Source organism: Heteronotia binoei, chromosome 1, assembly GCF_032191835.1.
Source record: "Heteronotia binoei isolate CCM8104 ecotype False Entrance Well chromosome 1, APGP_CSIRO_Hbin_v1, whole genome shotgun sequence".
Lineage (NCBI taxonomy): Eukaryota > Metazoa > Chordata > Lepidosauria > Squamata > Gekkonidae > Heteronotia > Heteronotia binoei.
Window position 1 is genome coordinate 163,010,503 of NC_083223.1, and position 21,484 is coordinate 163,031,986.

The 21,484-nt window shown below is 41.9% G+C and overlaps 1 protein-coding gene across 9 annotated transcripts in view; it reads right to left on the minus strand.

Moving 5' to 3' along the window:
* Nucleotides 1-5,166: 5,166 nt before the first annotated feature.
* The window catches only part of RGS7 (regulator of G protein signaling 7), a 376,996-nt gene continuing 360,678 nt past the window's right edge, over nt 5,167-21,484 (minus strand). For 2 of the 9 annotated variants that reach the window (XM_060243399.1, XM_060243409.1), the window contains exons 16-18: nt 16,914-17,003; nt 11,885-11,938; nt 5,167-5,646 (exon numbers count right to left, since the gene is read on the minus strand). In XM_060243399.1, coding sequence (XP_060099382.1) covers nt 5,455-5,646; nt 11,885-11,938; nt 16,914-17,003 — 336 coding nt within the window. In that variant the 3' untranslated portion in view covers nt 5,167-5,454. Of the gene's footprint in view, nt 5,837-11,132; nt 11,214-11,884; nt 11,939-16,913; nt 17,004-21,484 lie in introns of all 9 variants that reach the window. The other 7 variants (XM_060243434.1, XM_060243426.1, XM_060243443.1 and 4 more) reach the window with 7 other exon arrangements.

The window sequence follows — 21,484 nt, forward strand, 5'->3', positions numbered from 1 at the left end:
GCACAATTATTGGCTGATCTTCCGGACTTTAGCAAGTATGGTTGAATTGGAGAAACAAAATCCCAAATTAATCACTGAGTAGCAAATGCTATAAAAAGACCTGTCACCTGAGTTGTCTGAAGCTGTCAGGCTAACATGTTCTCTTGGATGCAAGTCTCACTGAAATTTCTTAGACTTCCTTCTGACATTAGTGAAGAGCAAAAAATTGCCTCTGTGTTCCCAAAGTGTCTACCAAGTAATAGCAATCTGAGAGCAGGAAAAAATGGGGATGTGGGGGGGTGATTAATGCCTCCTTCTCCTGCAACCTCATCCCTAACCACTTTTTACAGAGCTGAGTTCATTTCTGGTCTTGAAACACAGATGGAGGAAAATGGCTAGGGATGAGGAGGAGGTAAGAATTGGCTGGCATGGTAAGGTTTAAGCATCACCATCCTCCTTTCAGTTCTCCTGTAAAATTCCTTCCATCATCACATAAAAAAACAGACATATGGACATTTTGCATTTCCTACATTATGAGTAGTATTGCCCCGAAGGACAGGTGCTTGGTTACATAGACTAGTATAGGGGTGTCAAACTTGCAGCCCGGGGGCCAAATCAAGCCCGCAAGCAACTGGCTATCATCTGCTTCCTTCTCCCTCTCTCTTGCTTCCTTCTGCATCACAGCTTGCTTTGCCAGGCTTGCTCAATCACACAGGAGCTACAGAGCAAAGCCTCTATTTTCTCCATTGGCTAAGGCTCTTCCCTTGAGGAGGAAGGGGGGGGATAGCTTGCTTTGCCAGGCTTTCTCAATCATACAGCAGAGCTACTGAGCCAAGCCTCTTTTCATTCTATTGGCTGAGGCTCCTCCCCCTCCTGGTCCCCTGGGAAAGGAAGGAAAGAGCCAGAGCTTCCTTTGCCGAATTCCCTGGATCACACAGGAAAGATACAAAGAAAGCACATTTAAGACCAACAAGTGCTAATGTTTTAAGCATGTTTCATTTTATTTTTTTTTTAAAACAAATTTTTAACTGTGTTTGTGTCCTTTACAAAGTTTATATCTCTGCTACCTGGAATTACATTTTATGACACACATTGCTGGGCCCACCAAGGTCTCCTTTATGTTAGATCTGGCCCTCATCACAAATGAGTTTGACACCCCATGGACTAGTAAGTATTCATCAAATTTGAAAATCAGACTACAGGTGACTCCTAAGAACATTTCCCACATATTACGCACTATGAAGTACCATTTTTAAACCATGAGAAAACCTATTCATTGAATAAAGTGGGATTTACTTCTGCGTAGATGTGCTTAGGATTGCTCTCCCTCTCACATACAGTAAAAAGCCTCAACTAATATTACTTCTATGTAAGAACATAAGAGAAGCCATGCTGGATCAGGCCAATGGCCCATCTAGTTCAAAACTCTGTATCACACAGTGGCCAAAATACACACACACACACACACAGAGATGGACTTCTGCTTCATATTTTTATCCAATCCCCTCTTGAAGCTGGCTATGCTTGTAGCCGCCACCACCTCCTGTGGCAGTGAATTCCACATGTTAATCACCCTTTGGGTGAAGAAGTACTTCCTTTTATCCGTTCTAACCTGACTGCTCAGCAATTTAATTGAATGCCGAGTTTTGTATTGTGAGAAAGGGAGAAAAGGACTTCTTTCTTGTGTTCTTATACTTGCTTTTTTCACACATTCACACATCTATTGTGGTCATTTGTGAAATGTATTTTAACATACCCTAAGGGCCTGGAGTGACTTGGTCCTTGGGGTCACAAAGAGTCGGACTCGACTGTGTGACTGAACAACAAAAAAGACACATGTAAACTTATTTCAGAGTAAACACTCATAAGGACTGGGCTACATATTAGTAGAACAAACTACTGTAAATGACAAGGACAAAATTAGGAGATTGGGCATGGGCTGTATCATTTATCTGTTCCTGATACAAAACATTTTTCTAGAGTTGTACAAAAGCTTCCAGAGTGGTACAAAAACCCTGCTTATCCTTCCAGACAACCAATCAGACTGTACTTGCTGGCATTTTCCTTTGGAATTTCAGAGTACTTTGATTGTTTGAACATCTGGAAATTGTCACATACTATTGTTGACTGCAAACCTCTGAAGTGTATCCAGCAGGACTTAAGAGACCCAGACTTAGGCAAAAAAACCCAGCTCACTTATAAGACCATTTGGGAGGAATTACCAAAATGACATCTCCTATGAGACAACAGCAGAGATCCTCCAAGCCCTTAGGAAACAAGACCAATTAGTCTGTACAAATATATACATAACTCATTACCAGCTCTTGTGACCAGTCTTACCCTTCAGCCAATACCAGACCAAGAATTTTGCCACTCAAATGGTTACACTGCAAGAACCCTTGCAATATTGATACTGGGTGTACCTTTTGGATAATTGCTACTTTGCTGGTGCACTGAAAAAGCATATGAAAGAAAGTATCAATTCTATCTCTTATACTTCCATTGAGACTCTTTACCATCACAACAGGATGGGAATTTCTTTGGTAGTGGCTGCCCCCTGTCATTGCTGGGATCCACCTGTGGGCCTAGGTCACAATCCAACATTGGCTGCTTTTGCACATATTGGTTAATACACTTTAGGCTTCCCAACCCCCCCGCTTTGGCGGGAGACTTCTGGGTTCGTAGCTTCATCCCCCGGTCTCCAGAAATCAGGAAGCGGGGGGGGTGGGGGGTGGAGGGGGGGGAGAACATACCTGAAGGGTTCATGTTGCTGTAGAGCTCCTGAGTCCTGAGCAGTTTGTAAAATTTCTGCCCCTTTAAGGCTGGGCAGGAAGGAGAAAACAGGAAGGGCTTCGGAGAACGGCCCCTCCCTTTCTTTGCTTTCGTTTTCACAGCAGGCAGAGGGAAGAAGACGAAGTGCGGTGTTTGTGTGTGTGAGAGAGGGAGGGGGCAGGGAGGGGGGATTCCCTGGTATGGAGGCCCTCCCCCTTCCTTTAGAAAGCGTGGGGGGGGAGGGAAATGTTTACTAGGCACTCTATTATTCCCTATGGAGAACAATTCCCATAGGGAATAATAGGGAATTGATCTGTGGGTATTGGGGGCTCTGGGGGGGCTATTTTTTGAGGTAGAGGCACCAAATTTTTAGTATAGCATCTAATGCCTCTCCCCAAAATACCCCCCAAGTTTCAAAACGATTGGACCAGAGGGTCCAATTCTATGAGCCCCAAAAGATGGTGCCCCTATCCTTAATTATTTCCTATGGAAGAAAGGCATTTAAAAAGGTGAGCTGTCCCTTTAAATGTGATGGCCAGAACTCCCTTGGAGTTCAATTATGCGTGTCACATCCTTGTTCCTGGCTCCACCCCCAAGGTCTCCTGGCTCCACCCCCAAAGTCTCCTGGCTCCGCCCCCAAAGTCCCCAGATTTTTCTTTAATTGGACTTGGCAACCCTAATACACTTTCAGTGCACTTTCAATGAACTTTAGCAATGATTTGCAAGCAAATTTTCTTTCGTCAAGTCTAGCAGCTGCCACTGAAGCCATTCCTTTCCTAAAGCTACAGGAACTGCTTCTATTACAACCCTTCATGTATTTTTTTTTAGCCTTCAGATTTTTCTGCAAACCTGGGGTGTTTTCAGATTTGTGAAAAGACATCTTGTCTGTTGATGGCTCCAGTCTCTCTGGGTTCAAGTATCCACAGATTTGGCCATGCTGAGAGTTAAATATATTGATATGACTGTTTAAAAATGAACAGAATTTTGGTTGCCCATTTAGGCGACTTTTATAGCTCCTTTGAGTTGGGACAATGAGAACTCTGGAAGAACTATATACAGTTGAAACAGACTCAGGCAAGTTAGCCTGGAAGCTGGGAACGGCCTTGCAACGATTGGCTGGGCCGCAGCTATGGAAACGGGAATGTAGCGAATTGAAGGGGCTTGCAGAAAAAAATGCCTGAGTTTAGTCTGGAGTTGGGGCTTGAGTACTGAACAGTGTGAAGACTGGTACTTAAGCTGGTCAGTTGTGGTGTGAAGCAACTGGACAAGGAGCTGAGAACAGTCAGTGGGGCTGAGTTCCCTGGTAGACAGAACTGAGCTAAGCTTCTGTCTCAGTGAGAGAGTTTTTGGTCAGAAGGGGGTCACAGCCAGGCACCTTCTGTGAGGAGAAACTCTATGTGAGAAGAAACTCTATGTGAGGAGTTCTGTCAGCACAAGGCAGACTCCTAGTTAAACTGAGAACCCTCCAATACACAAATACTATTACTAGATTCTTGTGGCTAGAAAGGGATTCCAAGAGTCAGACTAGGAATCTAGCTGAGGCTGAGGAATTGAGGGGCTGATTAGAGCACTCAAAAGGGTGTGAGTCCGGTGAGTTAGTGTGCATGTATGTGAGGGAAAAGTTATCTAGCACAAGTCAGGAGTCCTCAGTGTGTGTGGAAAAGAGTGAATGTCAGTTTATTATTTTTATGATTTGAGAAGTCAGAGCATAGGACAATACCATCATCTCTGCAAAGCGTTTCTAGGACCTATAGGTTTGTATAGTTCTAAAGCTTGCCTGTTTAGAGCTTTGATATCATCTCAGCCTGATAAATCTCTGTTGTTTTAATAACCATCTGCTGCCAATTGATTTGTTATTGAGCAACTAATTAATACTATTTTACCCATCTTGCTTACCTTTTGTGAACCAATAAATATTCTTTGTGGTTTTTGAAATTCAAAAACTGTCTGGTGCCTAGTTTACTTTAGTTCCAACAGATTTTCTGTGTGTGTGCCTGAGGGACTGAGGGAAGGTGACTGGGGAAAAAATTATAGTGGTCACCTTCCCAAGCTGACTCTGACTGGTTCCTCACAACAGTATTCCAAATTTACAAGGAAATTGCAATCATGGGTGTTTTGCTTTCAGTTTTTTTCTACCAGTCATTAATGTGAAATTTGCCTTTTCACCACTGTAGCACATTGAGTAGTGATTTTTTTTTTTTGAGCTACCCACCATGACCCTCAGGATCTTTTCCCTGCTCAGTTACTGGGTGCGGGGTGGGGAGGGGGGAGGCTCATTATGCATCAACTTACACATTGTGCACCAACTTACACAGACCCTCATTTGCCATGTTGCTGCCCACTCATCCAGTCTGCAGAATTAAAAACAGTTTGCTGCTGCTGTCATACCAATAAGCATAGTTGTCTCATAGGGAAGAGATTCTGCATATTTTAATGAAAGATAAAACAACAATATAAACATACACAAATTTACAGAGAAAGGATCAACTTTAATACATTTGGAGTAAAAGGTGTTTTTTTTTAAAATATGGTATAAAAATAAATGCAAGAAACATTAACATAGAATGTACAGACAACAGACAAAGACACTGGCTTTCTTTCTCAATATGAATACACCTGTGAGATGGAACCTTCTGTGCTAATTTATTGTGCAATAGCTGTGATGCCATAGTAAGTATATTTATGAATATATTCAAATTCGTTTTACACATCTTCCAGTTTGTGACTGACAGTATTGTAAATAAACTGTGCCTGGCGGAAGCTTTTTTTCACTGTTCTTGAGCTTGCAAAAAATAAAAAGACACAGATCCAGCTTGATATGAAGGCGAAAGTGAGCAGAGAGTTTTCAAAATGGAGGCATCGAAAGGTTAGCGAGTCCCTTGGCTTCTGTAATGCCTTGATATACACAAAAGAAAACAAGTCAGGTCCTTGCTCATGCAACATCTTGTTCTACTGTCCTCTGATTTCAGGCAATTAGTGAGCTACAAAGTATGTATAATGATTGCGTCTGCTTCCATGCTACAAGGTGATCCTTTTAGTAGGACTGCACTAGACTGGTTAATCTCTTTGATGTGAGCGATTTCCCCTGAGGAAAAGATAAAAAAACAAATAAAAGAAAACAGAAGATAGAGGCATTATCACTGAAAACCCACTTCAGTGCCAAGCACCTATAAGTGTTCGGCAGCTAAAGGCTAACATTTTGCACATCAGTACATTCAACCTGGGAAGCCTATTGTTGGCCTAGGTTCAAACATGACCATTTCATTAGCTGATGACTGCGCTGTCAAGAAATGACATGCATATGTGAATGGACCATCACTGACATGATACCACAGATGGAACTTTCCTACCACCTCAGGTGCAAGACTTTTCTTTCGATAGAATCAGCTCACACAAAAAGTTGTCAGTCATTGTCATTTTAGTTAATATAATTTACACAGTAAACAGTGCAAAGAAATCATGTGATTGTATATGCATGTGTGGGCCAGTGAATTGCTACTCTAAACAATTCCAGGTTCAGTGATGACAGGACTTTGGCTTTCAGTTTAAAGAGCCACACAATGTACACATTCGAAATCAACAACTTGGATTTCAAAGTCTTTTCAAAACTGCAGTCACTTGAACTTCAGTAGATCACTTGGATCTCTCAATCAAAATATGGATCAATTGTGTAACTTTAATTGGTGGTCACCTATAGGCAGCAACCACGAGGTGAGTTTCATTGCCAAAATCTGTCCCTTTAATGAAATTTTTGTAGTTTGTTTTGTTTTGAAGAGTGTAAAGTTAACTTTATAAAATTAAAAAATGAATATGAAACATCTACTGTTACTATGCTCATGTTTGCAGAATGGCAAATGTTAGGTGTTAACTTCAATACTCAGCATTTATCATATGCATGTATTATGAAAATCCACTGATATTATGACCAGACTAGGTTCACCTTCCATTTATGGTTCCTGCTTGCATTCACTAGCAATCATGGTATGAACCAATATATGATAGACTTCAAACAACACTTTTACCATAACTGCAGTTATTGTGCACCAGATGGGTTAATCCTACTGCAAAGCAGCATGTAGATCTGAGCATGATGTGCAGTAGGGATTTGTTTATTGTTTTAAAAAAGGACAGAATGTGATAGGGGAGTTGGTTATTGGCTTACAATGTTTTAAAACTAGACATTTTAGAGGAAATAATTTGACTGGGAATTCTTCAGATATTTTCTTCAACTGCTTTGTCTTTTTAGTCTTCCCTCTGTATTCCCTTACATTAATAACCATCTGACATGTTCCTTGCAATGCATTCAGCAATACACTACTGGACATTATAGATCACAGATGTTGGCTTGGACCCCATATGTTTCTTCCACTTTTGCTACATTTCCATCTGTCAAAGAGCACCTTTTTCCTGCACTCAATGCTAACAGGACCCATGGTGAGTCCAGGCCTCAGATTCCTGTTGAAATCAATGGGACAAGTTAGTTGTGACTAAGTTAGTCTTGTTGATTTTAGCAGGATTTAACAGGATTAAAACTATATTTGAACTAGGACAGATAAGTAATAGCAACTATGTAGCAATTACAATATAGGTAGATTAACAATGGACAACCCATAGAAAAGAGATTCACCATTGGTGGGAAGACACAGATTTCCCAGCACTCCATTTAAAAAAGGTTATTCAATTATTTCCAGTAGTAGAAAACCCAAATGCTGTAGTGTGAACACATCCTATAATTGCCTGTTAATCTACAAACCTATTAAGCAGCCTTATGCTGACCTAGCCAGCTTCCTTTGTCTTTTGAAGGCAGAGAATTCAGGAGGGTAACTATATTCTTCCAAGAATAGATGAGTCTTGTTGATAGTAGGTCAATGCTATGAACCTGAATTCCATGAATCTCCAAGAGAGGGGCCCAAATTAAATTTCTGTAATCCCTGGTTAAAAATATGTCAAGAGAAAGGTGTTTTCCCAGCCCTGCTACCTAAGATTATTTTAGCTGGGGTTTGACAGGAACAGAACCTCTGACTTTTGATATTATAAATCATATTTTTGTCACAGAACTAGGTTCTCTCCCTCTAGCTGAATGTATTTCTACCTGTGTGATATGGATATCATATAACTCATAGTATGTGATGTTTGTAGTATCTATCACTTTAAGTAAATCTCTTCTATCCCTGGAAGAAAAGTTACCATCTTAAATACACTTGGCCAATTATATTAGGTTAAATCTTCATTTCCTTTTCTTCTCTCATCTTCATTCTATTGCTTTTTGACCCTTTTCTCTTTGTGTGAAAGAGCACATTCTGTGAAACAGTGTCTTCTAATTGCCTGAAACCACTGGCTTGGCCTGGCTGGATAGAATGGCAAAAAAAGAAGTGGGGGGAACCTCCTGGGCTCTGAACTAATGAGTACTGCAAATGGCTGCCTGGCTGGAAAAAGAGAATATGCTGGTCATAAATTTGATCTATGGATTTAAAATCTCATACTAGGCATCAATATTTATCAGCACTTCATATAATAATTAGACTGGCTAAAGAGAAGCACTAGGTTGACACATATAACATAAGCGTCTTTGAGAACATGCAAAGAAGGAGTACGGAATTGTGCTAACTGAGCCCTTGCTTGTATTCAGTCTATACATTAGCATTCAAACTGCCTTTATATTCCATTTCAGTAACTGGTTGCTAATGGATTTTTCCTGTCATTTCAGACTAGGGTTGCTAAATCCAATTCAAGAAATATCTGGGGACTTTGGGGGTGGAGCCAGGAGACTTTGGGGATGGAGACAGGAGACATTAGGGGCAGAGCCAGGAGCAAGGGTGTGACAAGCATAAATGAACTCCAAGGGAGTTCTGGCCATCACATTTAAAGGGACGGCACACCTTTTCAATTCCTTCCTTCCAATTTTTGAAACTTGGGGGGTATTTTGGGGAGAGGCACTAGATGCTATACTGAATATCTGGTGCCTCTACCCCAAAAAACAGCCCCCCCAGATACCCGTGGATCAATTCTTCATGATTTTCTGTGGGAATAAATCCCCATAGGGAATAATAGAGTTCCCAGCAGACATTTCCCTCCCCTCCCCCCGCTTTCTGATGACCCTGAAGCAGGGGGAGGGCCTCCAAACTGGGGGATCCCCTGCCCCCACCTGGGGATTGGCAACCCTATTTCAGACAGATAAGTTTTAGTAACCAGTTGCTAATGGAATTTATTTACAATACAAATTTGCTTGTGCTGGATTAGCAAAACATGGTGGAGGGAAACTGCTTTCCCCCCAGTTTGTACCCCTTTGTTTGCTTCTGAATTGCTGTGGTATGCTGTTTTAAATGTCCATAGTGCTTTCTACAATACTGCTTCCCCCCACCCACCCTTTTTTGCTGTGCAATTTTCCACAGACTTTTAAATAACATTCTAATGTGAGTGCTGTAGTGCTAAACTGCTATAGCAATGAAGTGCCAAAGTGGTTTAGTGTTAAACCGCTCACATTAGAATGTTTTTTGCTTTAGCAGTTTAGTGCTATAGCTCTCAGATTAGAACATTTTTTAAAAAATGTCTGAAGAAGATTGTGCAGTGAAAAGGGGCAGGGGGAAAGCAGCACTGTTTAAATTGACCATAATACTTCTGTGACAGCTCATTAACGGAAGGAAATTTGCTGTATGAAACCCCCGTCCCTGTATTGCTTTACTCGATATTGGGCCAACACTGAATAACATCTGGTTTAGAATGGTAATGTGAAAAGGGCCTTTGAATTCTGCACTCAAGTAGGTTCTTCCTCTGTGATTAGGAAATAAATTGGCAAGGTCAATGCATGCAATCCTGCTTTTCCTCTTATGCATATTCTTAACATACCCTTATGTAAAAAGGCCACAACACTTCCTCACACATCCTGTGTTACAGATGGTGAAACTGGGTAGAGGAGAGAAAGCTTTTGTGAACAGAACAGACTGAAAGAGCATAACACTTCAGTGGCTACTGATTTTTCATCAGACTTTGGAATGAAAAGTCAGTTATCAGAACTGTCCTTTTCTTAGGCAGCAAAACTGTTTTGCAACAATGATCCCCACCCAGTTGCAGCTTTAGCCCACTGTGGCATAAGCAGAACTAGTGTAGATTGGCTACCTTTGATTCTTTATGATTTGAACCTCAGACCTAAAGTGCTCATGCAATCCTCCCATCACAGCCTTTCTGTCCTGTGTCATGTTAGACAGTCAGACTCTGGCAAACCCCAGTGTACTTGGGATAGATATCACACAACCATGTCACTTAATTTGTACCCCACCTTTCTCCCCAGTAGCAACCCTGTTAGGTAGGTTAAACTGAGTGTGTGTGAGCAACCCAAAGTCACTCAGAAAACTTCCATGACAGAGTTGGGATTTCAATCTGTGTCTCTCAGATCCTTGTCTGACAAAACAAGCACTACACCACAGGGGCTCTCATGTTTTATGTACTCTTGGACATGGGGTAGCTAACTTGTAGTGTTCCTGGAGCTGGCAATGTTAACATAAGGAAGGACAGTTGCATTAGTGTGGTACAGCAGGTTGGTGGTCATCCTTAGCATTGCTAGTCATTGCAAAGGTGGATATCTCTAAAACTCCAAAACTGCTTGGGTCTCAGCTTTTGTTTAATATGGTACCTGGCATCATCAAAAAGGAAGAAGTCAGTTGCACACTCTTAATTACTATATCGCAACACAATTATTTTATACCACCACCCTCCCCAAGATGATATGGAACTCACAGATTAACATGCTGAGGCAAAACCACCATGCAAAAATAGGGGTTTTTGTTTCAAACACCATGCTAATTATTTTTATAGGGAAGAGCACAATTCACAAAGATGTCTTGGTGTGCAAGACCCAGTGATTGACTGGGTTCTGGATGATGGCATCAAAAATCCTGTAATTCAGTTTTTTTCTTAAATTTATACTGTAATCTAGCCTTATTTTGAAACATTCATATTACCTTAAATATCAATCACTAACCACTGCTTCACCTAATCTTTATTTTACTTGCAACAAAGATAGTTCCACTCCACCTGTCACATTGCCTTCATCATAAAACTTAATGAATTTTAGGTGGTGTTTAAAGTCTTGATGGATTGTGGATTATTAAAATCATTTAGGGAGTCAGGAAAAAGTGTTCTGAAGGGGGAAAGTGGAAAACAAAAACCATGATCTTTGCTGATGCTTTGTGCATAACCATTTCAAAACACACACAACTTTAGTAACTGGCTGTCACAGCAAAAGCCACAATACATCACACATAAATGTACCTGTGCGCACGCACACACACACACACACACCACACACACACCTGCACACATGAAATGCACACAGTTCAGCAGACGATGTTGACAAACTGGAGTAGAAGCCAAGATCTTTCTACCTCTTTTCATAACAGGTTAGTGCTCGCCCTCAGTGTTGGTGTACAGTTTTTATGGCATGGAAAAATTGGGATGTTTCTGCCCTACAAAAATAAATGTGTTGAATGCTTAGTTGGAACTTGCACAATGTTGAGAAAAAATTGAAAGGTACTGGCACATTTTTTAAAAGGATGGTTTGAGGTACGAAAATGCAATTTAAGAAGCAGCATTAACTGGTAAAGTGAAAACTACTGGCTGCCAATGCCAGGTAGGCAAGGTAGAGGAAGGTCACACCCATACTAGTGACCATAAGCAGGTCGTGATGGGACAGCAGCAACTCAGTCAATGATGTGCAGTGGTGTGGCTGATATTAGTTATAAATAGCTGATATTAGTTAGGGCCAGCTAGCCAATTAGCAACCATCCACTTGAACAGAGCTAACGGGGGGGGGGGGGTCCTTTGTCGCTACTACTGCCTTCTGAAGGTTATTGGGAATGGTGGGAGTTTCCCTCCCCCCTGATTGTCTCACTCCCAGAAATTTTCACTAGTGGCCCACTGCCAGTCACCACTGGTGAGAAGGAACACATCCACATAGTTTAATTAGATAAGACAGTGTTGCCTGCTTTAAAGAACCTCTTCAGGTTACATAATTTCAAATAATTTCAGCTAAACCAGTGTTTCAAGCAGTACCTGGTAAACTGGGTACAGGAGTCATCCTGAATAACAAACTGAGGAAAATCATTAACTGTTAAGTCTTACAAGGTTATAAACTTACCACACTGCGTGTGAATTTCTCAAAAGACGTTCGGCGATCCATAGTGTTTCCAAACTTAAAGTGAAAGAAAACAAAAACAAAAAAATGGAAAGCAAACCAAACAAAAGAAGCCAAAAAGAACAAACTGGGTAGAGGGAGAGGAGGGCGAAGGAGCAATGAAGCAAAGGGGCTGCAAAAATACAAAGCTTATGTACAAATCACAGTGCAAAAGCAAGCATAGAAGAGGATGCAAATGCTCACAGAAAGTCAGAGGAAAAGCCATTTCACCTTTTCCCCCTGAGGTGGCATGGGCAATCTTCACACACACACACACACTCAAACACATGGGCCGGGACTGCCCTTCTGCATATGATCCCTCACATTTAAAAAGGCTGTTGTGGGCAGAAGCCCATTCTCTCTTGCACCAAGCAGTGCTCCTGCATGAGTCATGCATCTTTGAATGCCTGGTTGCTTCAGTCAGGCGTGACAGCTCTGATCACCTCTGAGGTGAAGCACTGGTGCACGAGAGAACCTCTGGATCAGGGCCTTTGGAGAGAAAGGTTTGTCAAATGGATTAAATGAGTGCCATAGAGAAGAAAGTCAGAAATGACAAAACAGTGAGGTGTGGATTTGCTAAAGGGATTAATATTTGCAGAAGTTCAAGCACTTTGCCTCTCTCAAGCTCTTGTCTTTGATGCTCAAGCTCTTCTTTCACGTTCAGTTGCTTGATATACTAATAGCTACATAAGATGGAAAATGGAGCTTGGTTTGGGGCTGTCCTATTGGTATACCAGCTACTAGTGATAAGAAGCTAAGCTTCCAGGGCACAAATTATCCATTAAAAGCATCAGCAGTACTTCATAAAACATGGGGGGGGGGAATCATTATTAAGTTTGAAGATTCATCCTTGTCATGGGCATCATGGTATTCATCGCAAAGCCCTTTGAAAAACACTCCCTGGCTACCTCTATCTCAGCCTCACAACTTTTTGTTACTGACACCTCTTTTAGCCCTGCTATTTTTTACTGAGTGATTTGAATGTACATAAAAGTGGCAAGGCCTGTTTATATCATGGCCACTCTAGTAGCAGTGTTGTAAACAAGATCTGTACAACTTGTCAGAACCTACCATGCTGAATGCAGGCCACCAATCACATATGACAGGCCATGGTGGTGGAGGGGTGGGGAGAGATTAAGCTCATCTTTTTTGCTAGCAATAAGGATAAGGCACGTTGCTTCTGTTTTGGTCCATAGTTCTCCATTTTTTGCAGCTGGTTTTGTAAATTTGTTTTTCAGATATGAATGATTTGCATATATCTACACATATATTTCTACATATTTTGTATAGCACTGATTTACTAACACACATATTCAGATGAAAAATGCCTCCATATGGGCAAAATTCATGGAAGTAAAAGATCATGGGTTTGGTTCACAGAGCAAAATCAAAACTGGGATTTTCAGTTTGAAACAGCAGTGATAAGAAATCTAAAATCATCCTTAGCCAGTAATCACAAAATCAGAAAATTTGCCAAGTATCTTGGTCAAGACTAGTGGATTGCATTCAGCTTGATTGGACACACAAGTAATGCAAATAGGCTGTAAGCTAAATTATAACTGATGATGAAAGATAATGGTTTTCAGTCAAAGGCATATGCAAAGGTCAGTCTCTGTCTACATGCTTGCTTTCACCCTATATGGTTGATGTGGTAGTATTTTTCTTTGCAGAAATCACATTGATCTGGCATCATAAAACTTTTTCTTATACATGTTTTCTAGCTTTAATACTGCTTTCAACCAATTTGAAATTTACCTTAGATGACCAATTTACCTTAGACAAAACTATGGATGAGCATGGCGCACAAGCCAAAGTCTGAGCTGAACTTGGGCCGGTTCAGGGCTCAGGAAACAATGTTCAGGGAAGTCATGCTCCCTGAACATTTACTGAACTTCGGCCTGCTCAGTTTGGCACTTGGGAGCTGTTCAGTTTCCTCTGCAGGCTCAGCTGCCTTGGGCTGCCTCATGCCACCACTTTAAATGGGTTGTGGGAGGGAGCCTGAGACAACTGGGCCAGCAGAAAGAATGTGGTGAAATGCCCCCTGGAGGCACTTCACCCCCATATTTAACCCTCTAGTTTTGCCCCCCCCCCCAAGCGGTGGAGAGCAAAGTCAAAGGGTTAAATGGCTATATAACCCATTTAAACCTAACAGCTGCAGCTGCATCCGCAACTCAGCTGTTAGGTTTAAAGGGCTACCAACCATGTAACCCTTCTGTTTTGTTCCATGAAGGGGGTGAGCAAAACCAGACAGTTAAATGAAGCCCCTTCCTGGGTGATCCCCCTCTTTCTACTGACTGCAGTTTGTCACAGCTGGGAGAAAGGGGAAAGGGAAGCCCTTTTCTTGGCAATCCCCCCTTTCTCCCTGCCATGGCTTGCCATAGCTAAGAGAAAGAGATAAAGGAAGCCTCTTTCTGGGCAATCCCCCTTTCTCCCAGCCACAACTTGTCACTCAGAGGTGAATGATAAAGCTGCAAGTTGGCCCACTGCTTTTCTGCAGCAAGTGAGATCCTCCGACAAGTGGTTTCTGCTTGCTGCAGAAAAGCAGCGGACCAACTCGCAGCTCCCGGGGCAACTTGTGTGAAAACAGAGAGAAGCCCCGGGAGCAAAAGGGCTCTCTACCCAGAACAAGCCCCAGTGCAAAGTCAGTCTTAGTTTCTTTGCATCTCCCTGTCCTTGTTCAGTAATCCTTTAATGCATAAAGGTCCTACTGCCTACCTGGCTGGTTTCCTGTACTTCATGGATTAGAGTTCATTTCAATGGGATTTACAGGGGAGCTTCCCATTAGATCTTGGCTAGGGCTAGAATGCCCATTGTAACCGTAATCTAGCATGATAAAGCGAGAGACATTATGCAAAGAGAAACAGAATTCCCATCAACCTATAAATCATGGAAGGTCTCTGATCTTTAATGCTTTTACTTTAATACAGCAGAATTATTCATATGGTGAAAATTAGTACTTCTCTACAAGACTTACAGAAATATATGACTGTCACAAATAGTGATGGCACTGCAGTTAAAGGAGGGGCTCACAATAATAAACTCATACATTGATGGTTATGAATAACCTGAGATGCTTATTACTTTTGCCCAAACCCCTGAACAAGTTTGGGGTGGACTCATAGAAAGTTTACCCAGAACCTCCAGTCCGTCACCCTACCTTTCCTGTCTCTTCCCATGTACACAATTCACACATCAGGGAACTCAGAATAAGCAATGTTCCAGGGTGCCCAAGTCCTTAGCACAGTCTTCAAATTATGATGGCAATGTTAGAGCTGTTAATCCTTTGAGCCCCAATAATTTTAGCTGAACCTTGTGGTCTATATTAGCCACAACCCCAGCTCTGATCTTCCAGGGTACTGTGCAAATTACCTATGCATTAAAAAAAATCCCTGGCAGCAATAGTCCTCTCCCCTTGATTTGCATGGCACTTCCAAAGAGGTGGGATCCAGAAAAACCTCCCCCCCCCACAATGCTAGGATCACCTACACTTCAGGGGAGGCATACCACTTAACAGTGACACTGCCCCAACAAAAAGACAAGCAAGGTTAAGGAATAGGCAGGAAGACTTTCATTTGCCTGGAAAGTACCCTCAGACAGCCAGTGAATAAGGACTAAGGCAGCTGGGTTCCTTGGGTGTGCAAGAGGGAAACCTGATCTGACCAAAACAAATGCATGGCAAGAGGAAGAGAAGAAGGAGAAGAGATTGAATTTATATCCCACCCTTTACTTGGAGTCTCAGAGCGGCTTACTATCTCCTTTCCCTTCTCGTCTGAACAATAGACACCTGTGAAATAGGTGGGGCTGAGAGAGCTCTAAGAGATACTGCTCTTGAGAAGAACAGTTCTGAGCGAGTTATGACTGATCCAAGGTCACTCCAGCAGTTGCATGTGGAAGAGTGCAGAATCAAATCTGGTTCTCCCAGATAAGAGGAGGGCAGGTCCCAGAGCTCATTACCAGAATATAATATGGTTGACTTGCACAGACAGCCTGCAATGCACAGCTGGGGAACATGCTGCCTTCTTCAGCCAGGCACAAAGCCATAGAGGGACATAGCAAAACTGTAGAGGTCCAGAAAGAATGGCCCTGTGGAGTTCCTAAACAAAGCCAGGGAGCAAATCATGTCTCCTCTGTAGACTTCTGGGAACATGATTGTAGATGACCATCACAAAAGGTAGGAAGAAAAGGCCTTTCTGGATTCTGTGATGTGAGGGCTATTCTTGTTTGGGAGTTGGACTAGAAGATACAACTCTATGATTCTTGGACATTCTAGAAATGACATGCTCCGTAGCTTGCCACAGATAACAAGTTTCCCAGGGATATGTAGTTTCTAGAGCACGTGATATTCAAGATAAAGATTCTGGTGCCTGTATTATTAAGTTCCCTCAATCTCCTGACATCTGGGAGACTGTGTTGCAGCACTTGGGGTGGGAGGCATTATACAAAGTACTCTCCAAGGCTTCCCTGCAAGTGCCCCATTGTGACCCTGTAAGTTTCAGGGAAGAAAGGGCATGCTGTGGCAGGGTTTAGGGAATCTTGGTGGTAGAGATGTGTGGACTGTGTCACACACATAATGTTACCATTATGCATTTGGCATGGTTCTACTAAGGAAATGGACTAAGAAACCCCTGAGCTACTTTATAATTTTTTTAAAAAAAATAAACTACTTGGTTTGCTGAGCCCAAATCCAAACTGAGCTGGGAAGTTCAATCCATTACTGGGCATAAGCTATTTTCCAGGTTTGGTCCTTGGACCAAGAAGACTTGTATATTTTGAATGCCACAATTAAACCAATTAAACCAACTTATCAAGCACACAAAAATGCAAAATAAATACATGCATAGGCACATCTAATATTTGTGTGATGCTTAAAGTTAGCTAATTTCACCTACCAGATGTTTAGCTGAGTTACCAAGGAGAGTATGTAGCCAATAAGGTAGCTAAGGAGAAGCCACCACTGAAAGATTGGAAATAAATATACAAGATGGACCAATACCTTCTTCTTGGCCTGTAGTAGTTCCTGGTAGGCACTGGATCGTATAAAACGAGGATATGAATCACTTTTCATCAATTTGTAAATGTGCTCCTAAAATAGTTTTAAAAGAAATAAACATTTAAATCACCCATTTGAACTTAGGTTGTTTTTTGCTAGGATACATGTCAGGATTCCACAGATTATCATACATTAGGTGGGCAGCCATGTTGGTCTGAAGCAACAGAACAAAGTTTGAGTCCAGTGGCACCTTTAAGACCAACAAAGTTCTAATTCTGGGTAAGTTTTCATGTGCACATGCACTTCCTTATACACATTTTCATGTTATATGAATAGGTAACATGTATCTATAGTTGTACAACACACTGACACATTGATGCCATCACTATGCTTCTGCTGTGCTGGGGCTGAAGCCTCAGCATCGTACTTGAGAGCTATGCAAAGAGATTTTTCCAAGTGAGAAGAGGCAGCCAATGCATAGTTTTGCAAGGCTATTTGAGCAAAAATTCATTGCAAGAATAGCTATGAGTGTCTGACTGGCAGCTTATCTTAGCTCACTTATACAAGATTCTAGAGCAACAGTTATAATCATTCTTCTATTTGCTCTGCAAAAGCTTCAGGAATGACTGGCAATTTGACTTGCACTGCACAGACTGCGTAAGGAAAATATTTATACATTTTTCTGAAAATTAAAAGTTAACTATTTATCATAGCTGGCAAACACAAAGGTCACTGGTTTTCAACATCCATTTTTTTAAAAAAAACATATAGATGTTTTTATGCTTTGAACCAATGGATGCACTGTCTCAGACAAATTCTGACGAATTCAGAATTTCCTTCTTCCACCCTGCAATATTGTTCCCCTGCAGCAACCAGATTAGAATGTCAGAAATGCAATCAATCCCACAGGCACTGCAATCAAGCAATCCTTTTCCCTATAACATGAGAAGGTTTCCCATGTGGATTGCACATGTGGAGCATTCGAGTCCTTCTCAGAGAAACCAGGCTAAATGTATTTTAAAATAAACAGCTGTGGGATAAAGTTATACAGGAAAAAGAAGTGACCCACTATTCTAACTTCCATGTGTGCATACTTGCATGAAGTCCCACTACATACAGATAACACAGGAATGCCACGTACATATCCTTTCCATGAAGCCAGTCTGCACAAATGAGCAAATCCAGTCTAAGCTGCTTCTGGACACAACACAACAGTTCCTTAGTATGGAAAATTATAGTTAAGGGATGGCTCTGTTCAGAAAAGTAATCAAGGAATATGATCATCTGAGCAGGCCAAAATAAATTCCAAATCATTATTGTTCCAAATCATTATTGTTTTTATTTATACAGTGCTTTTGAAGTATAGGGTGTTTTACAAACTTTTATAGGAATGAATGAATAAGCAACTCAGTCCCTAATTTCAAGGAATTTACAATTTAAACTAATCAACAGAGAAAATTAAGAATGGAGGAAAGGGAGAAAGCACAAGAAATTAATGTGAAACTTGTTCAAGAAGTCTCACAAAAAGGTGGGTTTTGAGGGAGGATTTGAGGTGGTGCTATATACAAGTTCAGGGAAGCAGTTCCACAGAATGGAAACACACTTTGAAACATTTTAAGAAGGCAGAATGCAAGTATCTGTATACATAATTCCCAAGTCACGTTGGCAGCATTCCATGCATATCATAACCCATTGGACAATCACAGCTCAGTTAGAGTTCCCATTGGCTGACTCCCCTGCCCCCACCTACTCAGGCTCTGGAATGCTGAACAAACTGCCAAAAGCCGTCTTACCTCAGAGAGAGAGACATCTTCTATGCTCTTCTGTGTCCTCTCTGTCAACCAGCCTCAGGCAGGACTGCTGCTCTACTGAGGCCTGACAAAAGGTGTTGTAGCTGTCACTGGCAACAGATCTCTGCCACCCTATCAACAGCTCACACAGTCTCCTAGCACAGGCAGCCTCAAAAGGCCACCAAAATAGCCAAGGAACTGTCCCACCTTTCCTGCTTCTTTCCTCTCATTGCCAACTCCAGGTTGGGAAATTCCTGGAGATTTGAGGGCTGCAGCCTGGAAAGAGTGGGATTTGAGGTAGGGGTCTCAGGTACAATGCCACCCTACAAATCAGCCATTTTTTTCCTGAGGAATCACAGGTGCCAAGCTCCAGGTGAGGACTGGAGACCCCTGAGTGGGGTCTCAGGTACAATGCCACCCTACAAATCAGCCATTTTTTCCTGAGGAATCACAGGTGCCAAGCTCCAGGTGAGGACTGGAGATTACTCAGAATTACAACTCCTCTACAGATGGCAGAGATCAGCTCCCCTGGAGAAAATAGCTGCTTTGCAGAGTGGACTTTCTATCATTACACCGTGCTAAGATTGCTTGCTTCCAGCTTTGGTCTCCACTGTGGAGAAAGACTGTCCTTTTCAAAGGTAGAGACTGTGGGGAGGGGGAGGGGATGGAAACTTGAAGTCAGATCACTTCCCCTACAGAAAACAGCCACGTTGAGGTGCATACTCTATGGTATACCATAACACAACTAAGCCATGCAAAAAACCCTGAGATCACACCAAGAGCTCACACCGATGCTAAATGCCACAAGGCTGGCTGAATGCTAAATGCCACAAGGCTGGAAAGACAGAAAAAAATCACTGCAAACAAAAGGAATGCTGAGTTTCAGCTACTGTGTGACTGTCGTCATGCCCCACCCCATCATTATTCTTCCATATCTCTTTCAGGGCTTTGAGCCACAGGGACACACACACACATACATGCAGGAGTGGAGAAGACAGAATCTGTTTCAGCTGTGGGGTTGGTGGAAAGACAGTGAAGGAGGATAAGTGAATGCCAAAGGTGGGGGGGGAGAGCAAGGGTGTGGATGACTGAATGTCACAGGTTGGGGTGGTAGTGGCATGCCAAGGGTGCAGAGGTAGTTGAGAGGAAGAGGTGGTTGGGCAGTGGGTGGTATTAGGATGAGGTGTGGGGGTGAGAAGTTGAAGGTTGGAAGACACCAAGGGCAGTGGAAGTGACTTGGGTGGTGCGTGGGAAGACAGCAAGCGGGGGGGGGGCACTCGCCCAGAGCCTTTTTCTAGAGCCTGTTGTATTGTCCCCTCACAACGGGACTTATTCCTAGTTTTAAATAAATTAACAAGCAAATAGCAAATGAGGGTGGTTAGAGTCACTTTACAATGCAGGAAACCTTTGGACAGCTGAGTTTGGTACAAAAATGAAACCGTGTAACTCAGAGGCATGCTCAGAAACACCAGACACAACACAAAGTGGAGTATGTCCCTGGAGAATTTTTAAAGACAAGAACAAATCATTTGTGGGAGATAAAGTCATATCTCAGGACAAAAATCCTCTTCTGAAATATAAATACTAGCTTTACAGACACACATAAATAGAATTATCTCCATCAACTAGCTGATTCCTATTTTTAAAAAAAGTTTAACAAATTGATACACCTGATTGTATCCACAAACAAGTACCATATGTGACTAATATAAAACCCTCTATTCCAGTTTCATGTGTCAGCGCATCACCCACCACAGTCAGGATGAATATGAGGTTTGTATGAAAACTATGAATAAAGGCAGCCATCTAGTGGCCTAAAAGGAACTTTGTATATCTTGTATGTTTAAGGGTATGGAAGTATTTTATAGTATTTCAGAATTGCTTCCAAGAGAAAAACTTGGTTTGTTCATTGTAGTGAATTAAAGCAGCAGACAACCTTTTTAGGAAACATGCCAAGAGCAACACCCAATATATGAGATACTGCTGATCTATAGTATATGGGGAATTCATCTCTTCTCATTCAACTGTCTTTGAATAGTTTTGTCTCCAGTTCACTGAGCCCAGGAGCAGAAGTTTGTGTAGCAGGCAGTGGCATACCTAGCCTATTTAGTACCCAAGGCAGATTATTTTTTAATACCTCCCTCCTCTTACTTTTGTTTTGCCATCAAATCACAGCTGATTTATGGCAACCTTGTAGGGTTTTCAAGGCAAGAGACATTTGGAGGTGGTTTGCTGTTGCCTGCCTCTGTGTTGACTCTGCTTAGCTTTTGAGATCTGTTGAGATCAGGCTAATCCTGGGGCTTCCCCCTCCTCTGTATGATAAAATTCTTTTCAGTAATATCATGAAATGAAAACATAATAATAATGGTCAAAAAAGAAAGGCAGACAGTGAACAGTGAACATTCTATTTTATTTAACTTCATACATATAATTATGCCAGTAAAAAAAAAAAATCAAATTCCAACTTGCAATTCCAGCATGGGTTAGTGGTTAAAGTGTTAGACTGAGAACTGCGGAAATCCAAGTTTGAATCCCCACTTGTGCTATGGAAACTTGCTGGGTGACCTTGGGTTAGTCACCTTACTCTCAGCTTACCCCTGACTTGGATAGCCAACAAATCTCAGAAGCTAAACAGGGCCGACATGAAGGCAGGCAATGGCAAACCACCTCCCAACATCTCTTACCTTGAAAATACTATAGGGTGGCTATAAGTCAGCTGTGACTTGATGGCAAAAAAAAAAAAAAATCCCTCACTTGAGCAGGCACTTGGAAGGGCTTCTGTTC